Below are 16,432 nucleotides of genomic sequence, written 5' to 3'. Positions count from 1 at the left end.
CACTCTAACTTGGGGCACAGTTTTTGCCTGACCTTTCTGCTCACTGGTGTAAATATCTCCTCCACCTCCTGCAGCAGAACCAAGCAAGCAGATACAGTAGTGCTGTGTCTGGTTAGCTTCATGCCTGTACGTTCTCCGTTATGGGTGCTCATTTCAGTCCTGCTTAGAACATACTATGATAAAACATCCAGTGTATTATCCCCACAAGGTGGGACTTCAAGACTGTTACTGATACTGTTGAAACTATCTGGACACTGAACTCTGATAAGAAGAGCACCACAACACCAGACTTGGAAGGCACACATTTCTGACATTTTTGTTACATCCCAGCACTTAAATCTTCTCTTAACTGCAGGAGTCCTTTCCTTGATTGTTCAGGTCTTGGAGATCTAAAGAGATCTGTAAGACCTGCAGGACTGTGGTCCTCCATGACTGCAGTTATACATCCCTTTATAATAAAGCAAAGCTCAGAAATAATTTGTTCCCTTCTTCACTAAGAAGTACTAATAATTAATAATTCCTAACACTACCACTTTTCTGGACACTCCACTCAAAGCGCTTTCCAGGTAATGGGGACTCCCCTCTTCGACAACCACCACCAAATGCAGCCCCAGCTGGACAATGCGACGGCAGCCATAGTGCTCCAGAACACTCACCACACATCAGCTATCCATGGGGGAGGAGAACAGAGTGATGAAGCCAGTTCACAGGATTATTGGGAGGCCATGATTGGTAAAGGCCACTGGGAAGTTTGGCCAGGACACCAGGGTAACACCCTTACTCTTCGAAAAACACTGAAATTTTTTAATGACCTCAGTCTCCTCTAAAGGACGGCAGCTTTTTACAGTAAAGTGTCCTCGTAACTATACTAGGGCATTAGGACCCAGACAGACCGCAGGGTGAACGCCCCCTACTGGCCCCACTAACACCTATTTCAGTAATAACCTTAGTTTTTCCTAGGAGGTCTCCCAACCAGGTACTGACCAGGCTGAGCTTCAGTGGGCTGCCAGTTGTGAGTTACAGGGTGTAGCAGCTGGCGAAGTGCAGTCTCTTGTATAAACCTAGAAAAGGATCCTCTCCATTTACATAGTCAGTGGCTCCAGCTGGACTGCACACACCCTCAGGACTCTTAACATCTGCCAGGAATACAGAGATTACACAGTTATTTTTCATGTCAATGCAGAGTGTAATCAGGTGGAACTTAAATTTGATGAAGGCTATTAAAATGAATCCTGTGGGAGTTAAAGGAGTGATGGTCTTTGGGAGTTTTTAATGGTGGTGTCCAGTCAACTCCTCCAAGAGCCATCAAAACTGTCCTAGAGAAGCCTGCAGGTTGTTCTCTCTCTCCACTCGTTTTCACATTCTTCCTAAACAAAGCCTGACCCTCCTTTTCTCCAGAACCCAAGGCCACTCTGGATAAAATGCAGTAATTACAACAAAAAACAGATTTGAACGAGCTCTGACATTTTAATAAGATGGTGACTAAGGGACGAGTAAAAACATCACCTCTAATTAGAAAATTTACTTTACATATTCCTTCTTTGATTTACTATTACAGTTGAATTTTAACTTAAAAGGGAAAACAAAAAAAAACAATTACTGTGTTATGTACTTGGACACTTAAAAACCTGACACAGCAGGAATGGTGTATTGCACAGCCTGTCTAATCCGCAGATTTTAGATTGTACTGGATTGCACAACAGGAGGCTTCAAAGGTCCATTTAAGTCCCAAGTAAAGGAGAAGTGGGGCTAGCTGCAGGGTATGAGTTCAGTTCATGGTGTTGGGCTCTGTGTCCGACTGGCTGGTCCTCCAGCATCCCAGCATGCAAAGATCAGAGCGAATGATGTGAGGTGCTGCCCTTCAAGTGTTCCCAGTTATTGTAGAGAGCGTAGAGTCCTGTCAGCGCCAGCCCCATCAAACCTCCTCGTGCTGCCCCCCGGAGCCCACCTGTGCAACACAAGAGCACAGAAAGGGTTACAAATGAGAAGAAGACATTTGGATTCTATCTCAAGTTCTATTTTGGCCTTCTGAATTGATCTCTTACAGCTTATAGCAACTATAAGTATTAAGCTGCTCTGGAAGGGATCACACAAGGACTTTTACAACATAAATAAGTAATTTGGTTCAAACACCCACAGCTCTTTGTGTAAAGTCTATTTACTGCCCTCTCACAAGTTCATATAGTTTCAGAATGAGCTAAAATCAGAAATGAGAAATTAGAACTAAATCAGCATGAAAGATACAACCATTCTTCTTTATGCTTGAAAGCTGTTTATGTCAGAAATGAAGCTGCAGATGTCAGGTGGATGAAACAACTGCTCCTCAGATGAGTCTTTTCGCCATAGAGTCAGGCAGAAAGTTAATCTACCTCTAAAAACATGCAAGTGACTTGTACAGGATCCACTGCAGACATGTTGATCCTAAGACGCAGACGTAATTGCAAGTATATCTGTAGGTTTGAGCTGGCTTCCAGACCAAGGGTGGCAGGGGGACTGGATTGATAATGTTTCTGATAATGCTGCTGCTCCAGCTCACACCCACAGCCAGGCTGCCACTGATAATCCTCACAGGGCGAAGCTGTCTCCGCACTTCAGGTGACACACCCTGACATCAAAAAAGGGGTCACAGTGCTCTGCTCTGCAGACACACAGCTGACATCTCTTCTGTGTCAAGGAGTACGTCAGTCCAGAGTCTGAAATAGACTTTTCACTGCTGCCAGCCTGTGAAGATGGCAGTGTTGCATGCCAAGGACATAGGCAAGGCGACTTTCTGAAACTAAAAAGGCTGTTGAGCAATAGTCTACAGTATAGCCCCACCATCCACAATCAGAACCAGGATGCTATCTTAATTGGAGAAATTATTTTTTCCCCACCAGCACGAATTGACCCCTTGCACATATTCAGAAGCCCGAAAACCATCTCTACTCCAGAAGCAGGACTGCCTTCAGTTGAGGTTGCAGAGGAAAATGTTACACAGGCTCCAACTGCACAAGGATAGAGAGCTTCTGATTACTCTGTCCAGTTCAGCTGAGTCAGTTCACGGACCAGGGGTTCCTGTCATACTGGCCAGTAAAAGTAACCCAGAAGGAGAATGAAATGGGTAGAAACAAAGGCGGCTGTTCAACCTTCATGGATTATTGCTTGAAAACCGTGTGCTTGAGACAAATAAAACAGATGTTGTTTTTTTTACATAACCACAAAAACATTACTTCATATCAAGCAGGTTAAAAACACAAAAAAAGACCCTGCCTTACACTGTACTGTACTGGGAAGGAGTCGTTCCCACATGTGATAATTGAGGAGCTTGTGAAAGAGTTTTATTGTTCAAGACAAGGTGTTGCTTGTTCCTCGAGACCAGCTGATGCGGTTATGTCTCTTGTTTTCCTCACTGTCTGACTTAAGCTCCCAATGCAAGGAGAGCTGGAATGTGCCTAGTAAAGACATTAAGCTCAGCTCTGATTAAGCCCCATTCTCTCCCTCTGCAGCACTAAAGCTCCTAATTGACACCTACAGCACAGCACCTCCAACAGAGCAACAAGCCCCAGCGAAGTGTTGATACAAACCCCACCAGATGATCTTATTTGGTTCAACAGCATTTAATTTAAAAAAAGGCAAGGTGGTATTTACAATTACTGTGCTTTGTATTTCCACTAGTCTGCAATTAAAGCAATCAGAACAAGAGGGGGCATGTAATGAATTGCAGACTGCTCCACTGTTCCTATTCCAGTTTCGTAACAGGGTCCTACAGCTCGCAAATGTGGAAAAATGTCAATCGCCTATAAAATTGTTCTGTGCAAGAACAGGTGTCAAAGGTGCAGTGTTTTCTCTGCATGGTTTTCTTTTTGTGAAGCACTCTGCAGTGCAAACTTTCAGGAAACCCTTGCCACGTTAAGGCATATCTTACTTTTGATTGTTTAATCGGGTTCAGGTTACCCGCGAAACACACGAAATTGAAGTGTGAATCAAATCGCACGCAGTAAGGCCCTAGAGCGCTAAAGCAAGCCCAGTTTTTCCTTCAAGCTTAAACAATTCTGAAAAGGCGCATTTCGTCATTTTCAAAAGTATGATATGCCTTAACGTGACTTTTAAACCCAGCATACCCATTTCATGTTATTATTTCATCAAAAATCTTCAGTGGAATGCCAGAATATTTATCATAGAACAAATAATAACGGGTCTCCTGATAAAGGGATTCAGTGCTTTCTGCAATAAAACACTGGTGTGGCTGACATTTAAAAGCCCATGAGGAAATACTCTCTGTCAGTTTAGATAAACAATTCACTAGTGTTTGATGTGCGAGCTAGAGTTTTGTTTTCCAAATCAAAAAGCGTGTTCGTGGACTCTGGAGCAAGCCAGAGCTCTTGTTGAGGCCAGCGGGCCAGATGTCGCTGGTGTGAGCCGATCTGAGTCACATCACCAGCCTGCGGAAGCTGTCAGGGTGGGGAGGCCTTGAACTGATTAGGATACCCACAGGAAAGGTGACAAATGAGAGGAGGCCCTTTGGCCCATCCACCACATTTGATAGGAGCCAATGATGAAAAGATCTCATTCAGCTGTTTGTTTAAGAAGCCAGGATATCGGTGTCAACAACACACAGGTTGTTCCATACTCTCACGATCATTTGAGTAAAGAAGTGCCTCCTGTTCTTGGTTTTAAATGCTCTTCCGCATAGTTTCCATTTTCTGCAGATGTCTACTGCATTGACTCTGTCAGTCCCTTTAAAGACTTTAACACTTGTATCAAGCCCCATCATAGATTTTTCTGATCAAGACTAGAATTGTACATAATATTTTAAATGAGACCTTATTACTGCATTATATAACCAGGAAAATATATACAGGAAAATCTAACCGTTGTGCAACGGAGTCTTCTCGGTGTAAATGAGGAAGATCAGAAGCCACAGCTAACTGTTTCCTGTGACTTTATTCCTCCTTATTTAACAGTAAAATTACCTGTTACTTGCATCTCTGCCTGAGACTTGTAACATAGGAAGAGAAAAAGACGTACAAAATGACTTGAATGGGATTTAAAGGATATTTACACATCACTGCTTTAATGAAATGCCTACTTGACTACTGTACCCTGACTAAAGCCTTTCGAAGAAAATATGTCCTGACTAAAAACTGAAATGAAAATCGAAGGAATGTTATCTGGAAGTGGGACTTCCCTTTTACTGTACATGAGGTTTCAGAATTTTGACATTTATTCTTACCATTATAACTTCCCTCTCATGCCACAGAGGCCTGTGGATTACCACCAGTGATATACTGACCAAAATAGAGCTGTTTCACACAAAAACGCTACCGATCGCCTGAGAGAGTTTTACTTTTGATATTGTTTCAGCTGGTGATTTCCTGAACTGAACACTGGGAGTGCCTCTAGTAAGAGACCTTGTGATGCAATATGTAATATCAAGGGGCTCTGTGCTTTTCATGACTTAAGCCCACCAGCCTCAAGACATCGACAGTCAATACAGACTCACATTAAGCCACCTAATGGTTATCACTGAATAATAATTCCACAGCTTTTCAATCAGCCTTCCCCTTTCTACTGTGAGCTAAAAGCCTTAATTTTACACACCTGTCAACATCTACTATATAATAGGACTAAAAATTGACTTTCTTGTGTTTCTCAGATACCATGACAATGTTTACAGACAATTGTGGCAACTGTGCTGTTCAACCCTAGGGGCAGTGTTATAGATCTCATGCACTTTTGACTTTCCCTCCACTTACTTTATAGCTCTTGAATCGCTCCTTACCCAGTGTACCAGTCCTCATTAGGCTATTTTACTGATACCAGCAACTAACAAGACAATGGCAATTGCACCCTTACGTCAGGAAGTTGTTTTATAATAGGACGTTTAAAAACTTTCTTTGTGTGGAGCTATAGTAGTTTGCGTGGAGTTACAAGCCCAATATACAGAATCTTGTTACAAACCTTCAGTGACATTATACTGTATTCATTGATTGCACAATGGTAAGCACTGTATGAGTCTTGTCAGGTAAGTAATGGATCAGCTGACATCTGCAAACATAGCTATCAAGTTCAATACTGTAAAATCTGCAAACGTAGTCATCTTTACAATCTCTGGACTCATTGGAAACTGTGGCAGATCCACTGCAACACTATATCAGCTCCTGCATGCTCCGTTTGTGCCGATCAGCAGGAAATGTTACCATTTTAAGGCTTTCCGCTGAAAAAACTTCTCCCTACCAATTCACTATGTTTATTAAAAATTCACCTTGTCTAGTTTTTCTGAGGTAATACCAGCAGAAGGAAATGCCTCAGTTAAGGCATCAAACAACATCTGTCATAATGGCACCCATATATATATACACATTTCACAGGTGAGCATTGTGGGTATTGAGCAGTAAATCAACACATGGTGCTTGAATATTAAATTACATAATAAGCTACTTTCTTTAAAATATCTGTAAAGGTTTGTGATCATGTTTAGTCAATTAGTGCCTGATGTATATTAAAAAGACGATGTAAAGATATCAGATTAAGGGTGTGAAGGATCTAAGTACAGAGTAAAGGACTTCCCCACATAGCACAGCTGACACAACGTTCAAGTCACAAGAATCCCTGCAGAAAACCAGCTGGGCTCACTGCACAGTGCAGTCCTTTCAGTTTTCAGTAAGTGGTTATCTGAGGGTATTTTCCAACTATTCAATGTGAGCTGACTGTTTTGTTTCACACCACAAGAGCCTTTATTTCCAGCGAGAAGAGTCACATGCTGGAAAAGCTTCCCAGCCTTACTTCCTCTTCCAAAAGCACCTGACAACACATGGGCCAGTTTAGAGGAACAGAAATAAAAAATTCCTCAATGCAATGATAAGTTGGGGCAGCACTTTTAAAATGCTTCATCTTCACAACTACATTATGAATAATATATATTTTATAATCATTTTAAAACCAGAGGCACCAGAGGGTCATTCAGCTTTCCATTCCATCAGATACTTTTATGTTACACCTTCTTATATATAGTTCCTATTATTTCATACATTTTTCATACAAAAAGAAAACTTTAATACTTCTATGCAAACCTGAACTACTGTGCACTGACTTACCTGTATCTTTTACAAACTGCACACCAACTAAATGTGTATATTATTGCGTTTTTAGTTTGTACATGACAGCAGATTATTACAATCTAATTGGTCACATCTCCATCTGCAGTTGTTAGCTATCCATGTACCTATGCAGTTATTTTACAGGCTTTTTAAAAAAAAACATTTTTGAATTTACCACAAAGGCCTATGGAAGCAGTCCTCTACCATGGGCATGTTATACACTGCACACTGCTATTGCTTCTTTAATAACATGCTGCTGGTTCTGCAATGTCTTTGAGGGAATTTAGCACCTCCTGGAGGAGCGACGCCTATGTCACTGACAGCTCACAAGCTCAGCAGACTCTAGATATGAATTTGTTGTCACAAGCTTGACACCTTAATTAATTCAAGGGCTTGACACCTCCTAACTGAGTGCACACAGCCAGATAGGGGAATCCTGATCACAGCAGGCTGGTGATGTGACCCACATCTCCTCACACCAGCAACATCTGGTCCACTGGGTTCAACAACAGCTGACTTGCTCAGCCACTCCAGAGTCCAAGAACATACTTACAGATTTCAAAAACAGAAATCTCTAACTCGCACATCAAGCGCTAGTGAATTATTAAACTAAACTGACAGAGAATATTTCCTCATGGACCTTTAAATGTCAACCACACCAATGTTTTATTGTAGAAAGTATTGGATGCTTTCATCAGGGGAGATGTTATTATTCATTCTGTGATAAATATTCTGGCATTCTGCTGACAATTATAGATGAAGTAATAACACGAAATGGCCTTGCTGAGTTTAAAGGTCATGTTAAAGCATATCTTACATTTGAAAAGGAAAAAACTGAATTTTTCACAGAAACAGCTTTCAGAATTGCTTGAGTTGGAAGGAAAAACAGCACATGCTTAAGCTCTCCAAGAGCTGCTTGCGATTTGATTCTTACTTCAATTTTGCTTCTTTCACAAGTAATCTGCCACTGAATGTGTACAAAGGTTGCACTTCGAGAATTTATTTTTACAAAAAAAAGATCATGCAGTCAAACATGGCTACTTTAAAAACTGATCCTTAAGTCTATTATACTGAAATATGAATAGGTATAGTTTTGCGTTCTGTGATGACTGGCTGACAGCACTCAAGATAATTATTAACACAATATTATACACCTCAGTTTCCCAAACTTTCCAAGTCACAAAGTTGACCATTAACTTGAGATAGATAAGGCTTTGCATTGCATTAAAACCCAAGGATCCCACAACGAACCTTTGGGAAAAGGGATTATTAAAACTAAACAGAATCAAGCTCATTATGTTTTGCACACCTGCTGGTATGTGCATGTGTAAATCTGAGGTCCGTTCTCTACAAAGCTGTGCATCTGTAATCCAGGAGTGTACAGAAAAACCGTCTGACAGAGAACAAGATTAAAGTACTATTACTTTATAAAGGCTTCCTGGTCTCTTTTATTGTGTTGTTCACAGCACATGCCCTGCCAGGGGTGTTTTCCTGCAGCAATACAAAATGTAAGGTGTAGAAGTGAGCAACTGCCTTGCCAATTTTAGGAAGGTGAATTTGAAAGATTGAAATGGCCCTCAAACAGTGCAGACTGGTTTGCTCGACAGTGAAAAAAAGAGCTGCTTCAGATCACGCGCACGCGCTGCTCTTTCTCTCACCTGTGGATTTGTACAGCATGCCCGTCAAGGTCCCGGCTCCTAAGGTGTTGAGGTCATCCTCAGCCCCCCGAGTCTTCTCGATGACTACTCCAAAGACACTGTAGAGCAGCGCTGAGAGAACACACCACTTAGATCAGTCCACAACATCCACGCCAGCCCTGCTGTCACCAACCCCCTCCACAACACAAGGAAGCCACTCCAAAGCTGCACTTCGATTTCAAACTTTAGGTGAGCAGATCCAAATCCTTTCAGATACTGTAGAGTATAGGGCTAGCTACTTAACTACGAACGTTGTGAGTTTTCGTATGGGTGTAATATGAATGTGGCAAAACAAGCACAAAATGTCTTGGAGCTTGGCACTGTACAATACGCAGTGCTTAATCACAGACAGTTGATATGCCAAAGGCTCAGAAATACTGTGTGGAAAACAGGATAATTCCACTTTTGGGGTGGCAGCTTTAAAGTTGCAGCTTCTAAAATAACTTAACAATGTTGCTCAGCCATGCTTTCACAACTTAAAAGGCTTCAGAGTGGGTTGCCCTGAGTGAGAATAGAGAGAATCAGCCTGCAGTTTAGCAGCTCGAAGACGCAAAATGTTTCAAATCCTGCAAAATCCCATAAAAACATAATTATGACTGTTATTCCCCTTTGTTTATTTTCACCAATGCGTTTTAATCATGGCATTGGCATGCAAGTCTCTGTTTTTGAAGTGTCGACAGTGAAACATGTAACCAGGAGCTGCCGCTCATAACAGGAGTGTTATACCACTGCGTATCCAGTAGCGTACAGGAGACCCTTGTCTGACAGTGAAGGAGATAGTCCACTGCAGACAAGATTAAAGTGCTATTACTATAAGAAGGCTACCTGGTCCCTTTTATTGTGTTGTTCACAGTACATTGCATGCAAGGGGAGTACCAATAAGAGGAGTGTCTGGGCTGTTACTGAGACACCTGCTGCCCTGTGAGTTCTCTAACCCCATACAGCCAGTGGCTGTGAAGCAGGTACAGTGTGCTGTGTGCCAGAACACAGACGAAGGGGCACTAGATGGCTGTTAGGAGGCAAAAGTTAAAAGAAGTTGCAACTCACCAAGAGAGCCCAGTGTGTTTGCCCATGTTGCCCCCTGGCGGGTCACCAGGTTCAAGATCCTGAACACAGACAAGTAATATGATCAGCACAAATAAAACAGGGCAGACTTTGCTCTCCAAACACCATGAAGACACTGAGTGTTTGTAAGCAGACAGACCCTGACCCCAAACAACAGCTGTGTTTGAACACATGCAGGTGTGTCCACATCAGAGCAGCGCAGGGGTCAGCAGGAGGCAGAAAAAGACAACACGTAAGAGTGCAGGTGGATGAAAGATAAAGGCCCCCAAAAAATGACCATGGCATCACAACACCAGCTGCAGATCTGATAACGGTCTCTGTCGTAATTCAAAAATCCACCACAGGATTTATTTTTTCAATTTGGTTAGAACTTTGAATATTCCAATGGGATAACTAAGGAAATTCAAGTTTACGATTAACAGTCCAAATTGCTGTGAATTACAGGATTTTATGGAAATAAATTACCACAATCCAAATTATAACAGACGTGATAAGAGCCCTGTGCCTTACAGAGAGCCACATTCCCTTTAGGTCTGGGGTCTCACTCTTGGTTCCTGGAGGACCTGGTATCTTCTGCTTTTTATTCTAACCTGAGCAGTCAATTAAACAAGTCATGTAATCATTTCCTAAATGAGACATTACAAAATTACAGTTATGTTCCATTAGACACATTACAATTTATTACACAAGACATTCACTTAATGAGATGTTCATTTATCTGTAAGTTTTCCTGTACTTTGGCACCTGGTTAGAAGTATTACTGTTATGCTCATAACTAAATAATTAAAACGACTTAAGTAACTGAGAATATTGGTGCAATAATGGACATGGACCCTAGGCCATTCAGGAACTGAATCTGAGACCCTTGCTTTACATTGTTACTGAAATGGTCATGTAGGCACAGAAATGATCAAAACAAAGATCCAGAGCTGCAGATCCCCTGCACCAGCAAAGCACTGGGTACTTTTATGAACTTTGATGAGTACTTTTATATTTTTATAATGCACAGATTAAAATAAACTCCAAGTGCAAACTCTTGTGTAGGGATAAACCTTTTTATATGTCATAAATCAACTGAGAACATTCTCTCATTTGTGATGAAAAAGCTCAACAGTGAGTGCTGGAATTGCAAAATTAGAAGCCGAGCTTTAAAAAAAGGACAGATATATTTACTTTTCTGCATTACCAAACTGCTTAGCCCCGCTTTCTTCAAGAGTCTGAAGGTCAGAAAAGTTTATCTGGATCAAAGTGCTATGTAGTAAAGGGAGTCTTTATTTACAGACTCAGTATGTCACGAGTTCTTTCCGAACAGCCAATGAGTCCAGGCAAGCTTAAATACAGCACCAGGCAACAGCGCCCCCTGCTGATGATAACCACAAATCAAACAAAAGACAAAGCCCGCTTGGGCTGTCCAAAAATAAGGATCATACTGTCAAGCAGTCGGAACACTGTAGCTTGGACTGCCCAGTCCAGCCCCAGCTGGATAGGAATACTCACTGCACATTGCGGGGTTTGGACCAGGTCATGTCTCGAGTCTCCTTCAGACCCAGGCGAAGCCCATTCACAGCTCCAAATGCTGCGCCTGAAGTACAGAGAAAGGAACCAGTTTTCACTACTATACTATTTTTAGATAAAAACCTCAACCTTACAAAAGAGGATCAACTTTTCATTACAATTATTTAGCAAAAACACATAAGCATTGGTCTGTGTATTTCAAGCAGTATTAAGCATTGTTATCCATTACAGTAAACCCCCAGTTTGATTATTCGGATTTAGCAGACAAAATATGCTAAAGGGGAATTTTTTCTGCGGAATCAAAAACATCAGACTTTCTCTGGAATAACAAACTATAAGGAAATTGGTAAAGGGGTTGGCAAAATGCTTCAGATGGGTGATAGTTGTGGCTTGTATACTTTAGCTATTTTGTATGATATCTTTATGACATATGAAATACAGAGCTTGAATATTTATACAAAAGGCACTGGAACAATTTTTCTTGACTGTATTGACTGCAATAGTTAAAAAACATTAACCCAGAAAGCTCATATATAATATATATTTTTTATATAATAGGGCTGAAAAAAACTAATTTGTGATTTAATGGGCTATAGCAGACAACCCTTCCTCCCAATGAATCTGTTTAACCAAGGGTTTACTGTAAAGGCAAAATATACTTATTATACTTAATATACGATATTGCTACATTTGCAGTATAATAATGTATAATGCTAACATGAACTACTTCATAAACACCTTGGCATCTCTGTCCTGCTTTGTAATGCTTGAGAAGGAAAGGTAGATTCAAATGATCTTGGAAGTCATTTTGTAACAGTCAAAACTAAGAAACAAAGACCTATTAATGGAAAAAATAAATAAAACGACCATTAGCCCGTGGTTACAGAAACAAATGGCCACTCAGGGGACAACTCTGTCATGCTCAGCTGCAGCTCTGGGAAAGAGCGCTTGAGGCTGCACCAAGCAGAGAGCCCAGAGCTCACCAGTTATGCAGCAGCCTCCGATGGTGAAGAAGGCCAGTTCGAAGCGCCCGCGGGTCTTGTTGGCACCAGTGGGCAAGATGAACTCTTCACTGTCCTGCAAGACACGACGCACCACTGTGGAGACACACTCCAAACCTCATCACACCAACAGCGTTTGCTCACAGGACACAGAACCCTACCTGCCAGAGAGCATCAGCATCTCAAAGCGTTCTATTTTTTTTATTTTCTGACCTCTTGCACACTGCCACAAGTAAATTACAATGAAATGCACATGTGCCTTGGATGTGGTCTCTGCTCATGCACAAAACATTATTTCTATGCATATCCAGCATCGACTGAGGAGAAGTGCCGTCTCCCTCTTTAACTCTCTTTCAATGCCCAGCTTTACTCAATTCTTAACTCCGACCACTAATTCAGTGTCTAATGTGATCATCTAGGTGAAATGTGACCATACCGACTACTAACATGATTCTGAGTGCCTACACCTTTTTCTAAAAAGAATCACAAGCCAATCTTTCAAATACTAGTTACAAAAAAAAACATTAGAACATAGGTGTACAACTCCAGTCCTCAAAGGCCAGAATCCAGCATGTTTTCCAGGTCTCTTTAATTAATCTTAGCTCAGTCGGATGTTATTACAGTGCCTATAATTACTCTAACTTGATAGCAGGCTGCAAAATACTTTGAAGAGTGTTCAACTGGCCCAGTTACACTGACAATTAGCTCAATTAGGTGATTAAGAGTAAAGGTGGAAATGAAAACCTCTGGACACTTTGGCCCTCCAGGACTGGAATTAAGCAACACTGAACTAAGAGCACCAAGGCAATATGTATGCATTTCGAGGGCTACATCCATTTTAGAACCATTCAATACATGGTCATGAAGGACCTAGACGCTATCCTGGCAAGCAGCAGGTGCAAGGTAGCGTACACTCTGGACAGGATGCCAGTCCATCGCAGGGCACACATATAGATACAGACACACAGACCTACTCACAGTAGGGCCAGATTCCCCAGAAGCTACTTACTTAACCTACTAGTATATCTGGACTGTGAGAGGAAACCGGAGCATCTGGAGGAAACCGACATGAACACAAGGCAAACATACAAACTCTACACGGATAGAACCCTGGAATCTGAACCCAGTGCCACAAGAAAACAGTTCTAACCACTGCACCACTATGCTGCCTACTCAGGGGCTACACTACTCCAAAATCGTCTAAATAAATCAATGTACTTATGCACACACTCCCACTAGCCTCTCCATCACACCCTCCTAGCATCGATCTTAGTCATTAGCTAAAAGCTAAACTGAAATATTGGTGTTCTAGCACTGAACTCACTATAACAGTACAGACTAGCTCACCTGCACCAGGTATCGTGGATCCACATTCAGGTAGGGTGAGAGGGGGCTCATTCCTGTCACTGTGAAGAGACAAGTGATCAGTCGGATGTTATTACAGTGCCTATAATTACTCTGACTTGATAAAGCCTTATATCCTAAGTCATAAGCAACAGTTAATATTGGGAAAGTACAGCACATATACTGGTTCAGGACCAAGAGATCTGGACACATTCTATTTCCTAATGATGAGGTTTGCAGTCTAAAATACTCCTGTCAACAACATGACAAATGCTCAGACTAAATGGATATGCTTACATGTATTCCCTAAGATGTCTGAAAATCCTAATGAAGAAAAATTCCATATAAGAGCAGCTTTATCACATTTAATCTTGATTACGTCAGATCTCGAAGCTCAGCAAGGCTGAGAGCTGTAAGGCAGAGCTGTCCAATCCTCGGCCCGGAGGACTGGAAGGACTGCTTACTGGCCTGGACCAGTTCAACCACAGGTGCTGCTGCTTTAAACAGACCTTAAACACCAGAGAGACAAGCTATTCAGGGCCAGGATAGAACAGCCCCACTTTAGGGGCTAATACTTGACAGTTTCTGCTATAAATAGTGTTGGCAGATCAGAAGGTGTAATTCTTTCTCCTTACATCACAACTTTGAAACATATGCTACAATATGGATATCACAGAACTGCTTTATGAAGTACTACCTTTTGAAAGAGACATTAACCTGAGATTCTGATGTGTCCATTAAAGTTCTCATGGCACAGTTGATAAAAGTATGTGTGTTCTGTCTGGTGTCCTGAGCAAATTACACAATCCTACCTAAGATCTAAACCCAGCAGCTATATCACCCTGCAACTCACAACTGACAACCCACTGAAGCTCAGCAGGTGTACGCCTGGCCAGTACCTGGATGGGAGAGCTCCTGGGAAAGCTAATGTTGCTGCTGGAAGAGGTGTTAGTGAGGCCAGTAGGGGGCGCTCACCCTGTGGTCTATGTGGGTCCTACTGCCCTAGTATAGTGAGGGGGACACCATACTGTAAAAAAGCCACCATCCTTTGGATGAATAATAAAACTGGGCCCTTACTCTCCATGGTCATTAAAAATCCCAGTGCATTTCTTGAAAGGAGTAGGGGTGTTCCCCTGGCCTTTATCAATCATGGCCTCCTAATAGCTGGCTTTATCCCTCTGTTCTTCCAATGATAGCTGATGTGTGGGGAGCATACTGGCATACTTTAGCTGCCGTTGCATCATCCAGGTGGGGGATACACACTGGTGGTGGTGGAGGAGAGACCTCATCACCTGTAAAGTGTTTTGAGTGGTGTGTCCAGAAAAGTGCTATATAAGCGCAAGACTTATTATTACTATTAAACAAGGTTACAACTTAAAACCTTAAAAGTGACACCTGACAAACCTTACATGACATCTAGGAGGTGTTGTACGTCAGCGGTGGTGGTTAAGTCTGGGTCCCCTTCTATACATAAAGCACTTTGGGATCTATTGTAATAGACTGTGCCATCTATACACACAGGGAATTATTAATTAGTCAGACGATCATGAACATTTCTTAATAGATGGTCAAATCACGCGGATGATCCGTAATAATCCTATCGCTAACAGCAACAGCCGATATACTCACAAGGCACCCCGGCGAGCTCTGTGTTTGAATACTCGGGGGCTCCCCCGCCGAACAGACCCCCGAGCCCGACTTTCGAGCCGCCAGCTCCCGGCGCGCTGTTATCCATGGTGCTCTGGGGACAGGCAGAGAGAGGAGGAGAGGAAATCAAAGGTAAGCGTCACTCGACTGTGATACTATCACTCTAGCAGTATGTATGTCCTTTTCCCCACAACCTCCTGGGAATCAGAGGTAGTGTAAAAGACTTCTAATCTCTGATCATTTCCTTAAAAACGGAAACACATCACCGACGTGATCTGTGTTACGAAATTACCAGTAGCTTTCCTTACTGTTTTATAAATGAAGATCCAATATTGCCTTCCTGTCTCCCTTGTCTCTGACCTACAGCGCACACTGCCGTAAAGCAACACAGTCAAAACGTCATCAGACCGCGCCACCGCTGATGAGAAAATAGATGTTGTGTGCCAATGCGTAAACTATTGAGCCTTACAATATTTAAGTACACTGCTTGATCTGGTCATAATATCTAGAAGAATGGTCAAAATCTTGTGAAATTTACAAAAAACATTGAAAACCGTTTATTAAAAAGTTGTTTCCAGTACAACTTAAGCCGTGTTGATTTGTTCTGTATGTATATACCCCTGAATGTTGTATTATCCCTTTTTGTATTAAAAAATAAAAATATATTTTTTTTTAAAAGTAAGCCTTTAGGATATTAACGACACTTTTGGCATTTCACGACGGCGTGTGTGAGTGGGGTCGCGGTTTTGTTACGCAAACTGTGGCAGATGTGACCAGGAGTGGGTACTTCCAGAATGGCTCCGTGACGTCAATAGGAGACACTACTACTACTACTACTACTACTACTACTACGACTAATAATAATAATAATAATAATAATAATAATAATAATAATAATAATAATAATTAATACTTATTTAATACAAGTCAGGTTATCTGAAAAGTTGCTTTGAGAGAGTGTGTATGTAAATTCAACACGTTTTATTATTCATCTGCCAATACCGTTTGAAATCTGTTTATGGACACAATATAAAACTAAAAATGTGATCATCTTTGCATCTGAATGAAAGTGTATGCATATATA

At 41.6% G+C, this 16,432-nt stretch overlaps 1 protein-coding gene across 1 annotated transcript; it reads right to left on the bottom strand.

Annotated features, from left to right (window-relative positions):
* Positions 1-1,454: 1,454 nt before the first annotated feature.
* timm23a (translocase of inner mitochondrial membrane 23 homolog a (yeast)) lies at positions 1,455-15,810 on the bottom strand. Its single transcript, XM_088635916.1, has 8 exons — positions 15,657-15,810; positions 15,331-15,442; positions 13,705-13,763; positions 12,340-12,433; positions 11,339-11,423; positions 9,824-9,882; positions 8,738-8,848; positions 1,455-1,948 (listed from the first exon to the last, which is right to left on the bottom strand). The coding sequence occupies exons 2-8, from the start codon at positions 15,434-15,436 to the stop codon at positions 1,833-1,835; spliced, it is 630 nt and encodes a 209-aa protein (XP_088492042.1). The 5' UTR covers positions 15,437-15,442; positions 15,657-15,810; the 3' UTR covers positions 1,455-1,832.
* Positions 15,811-16,432: the final 622 nt, after the last annotated feature.

The sequence above is a fragment of the Lepisosteus platostomus genome, chromosome 6, assembly GCF_059453375.1.
Source record: "Lepisosteus platostomus isolate fLepPlt1 chromosome 6, fLepPlt1.hap1, whole genome shotgun sequence".
Lineage (NCBI taxonomy): Eukaryota > Metazoa > Chordata > Actinopteri > Semionotiformes > Lepisosteidae > Lepisosteus > Lepisosteus platostomus.
Note: the sequence above shows the minus strand (reverse complement) of the source record. Positions and strands in the feature narration are given on the sequence as shown.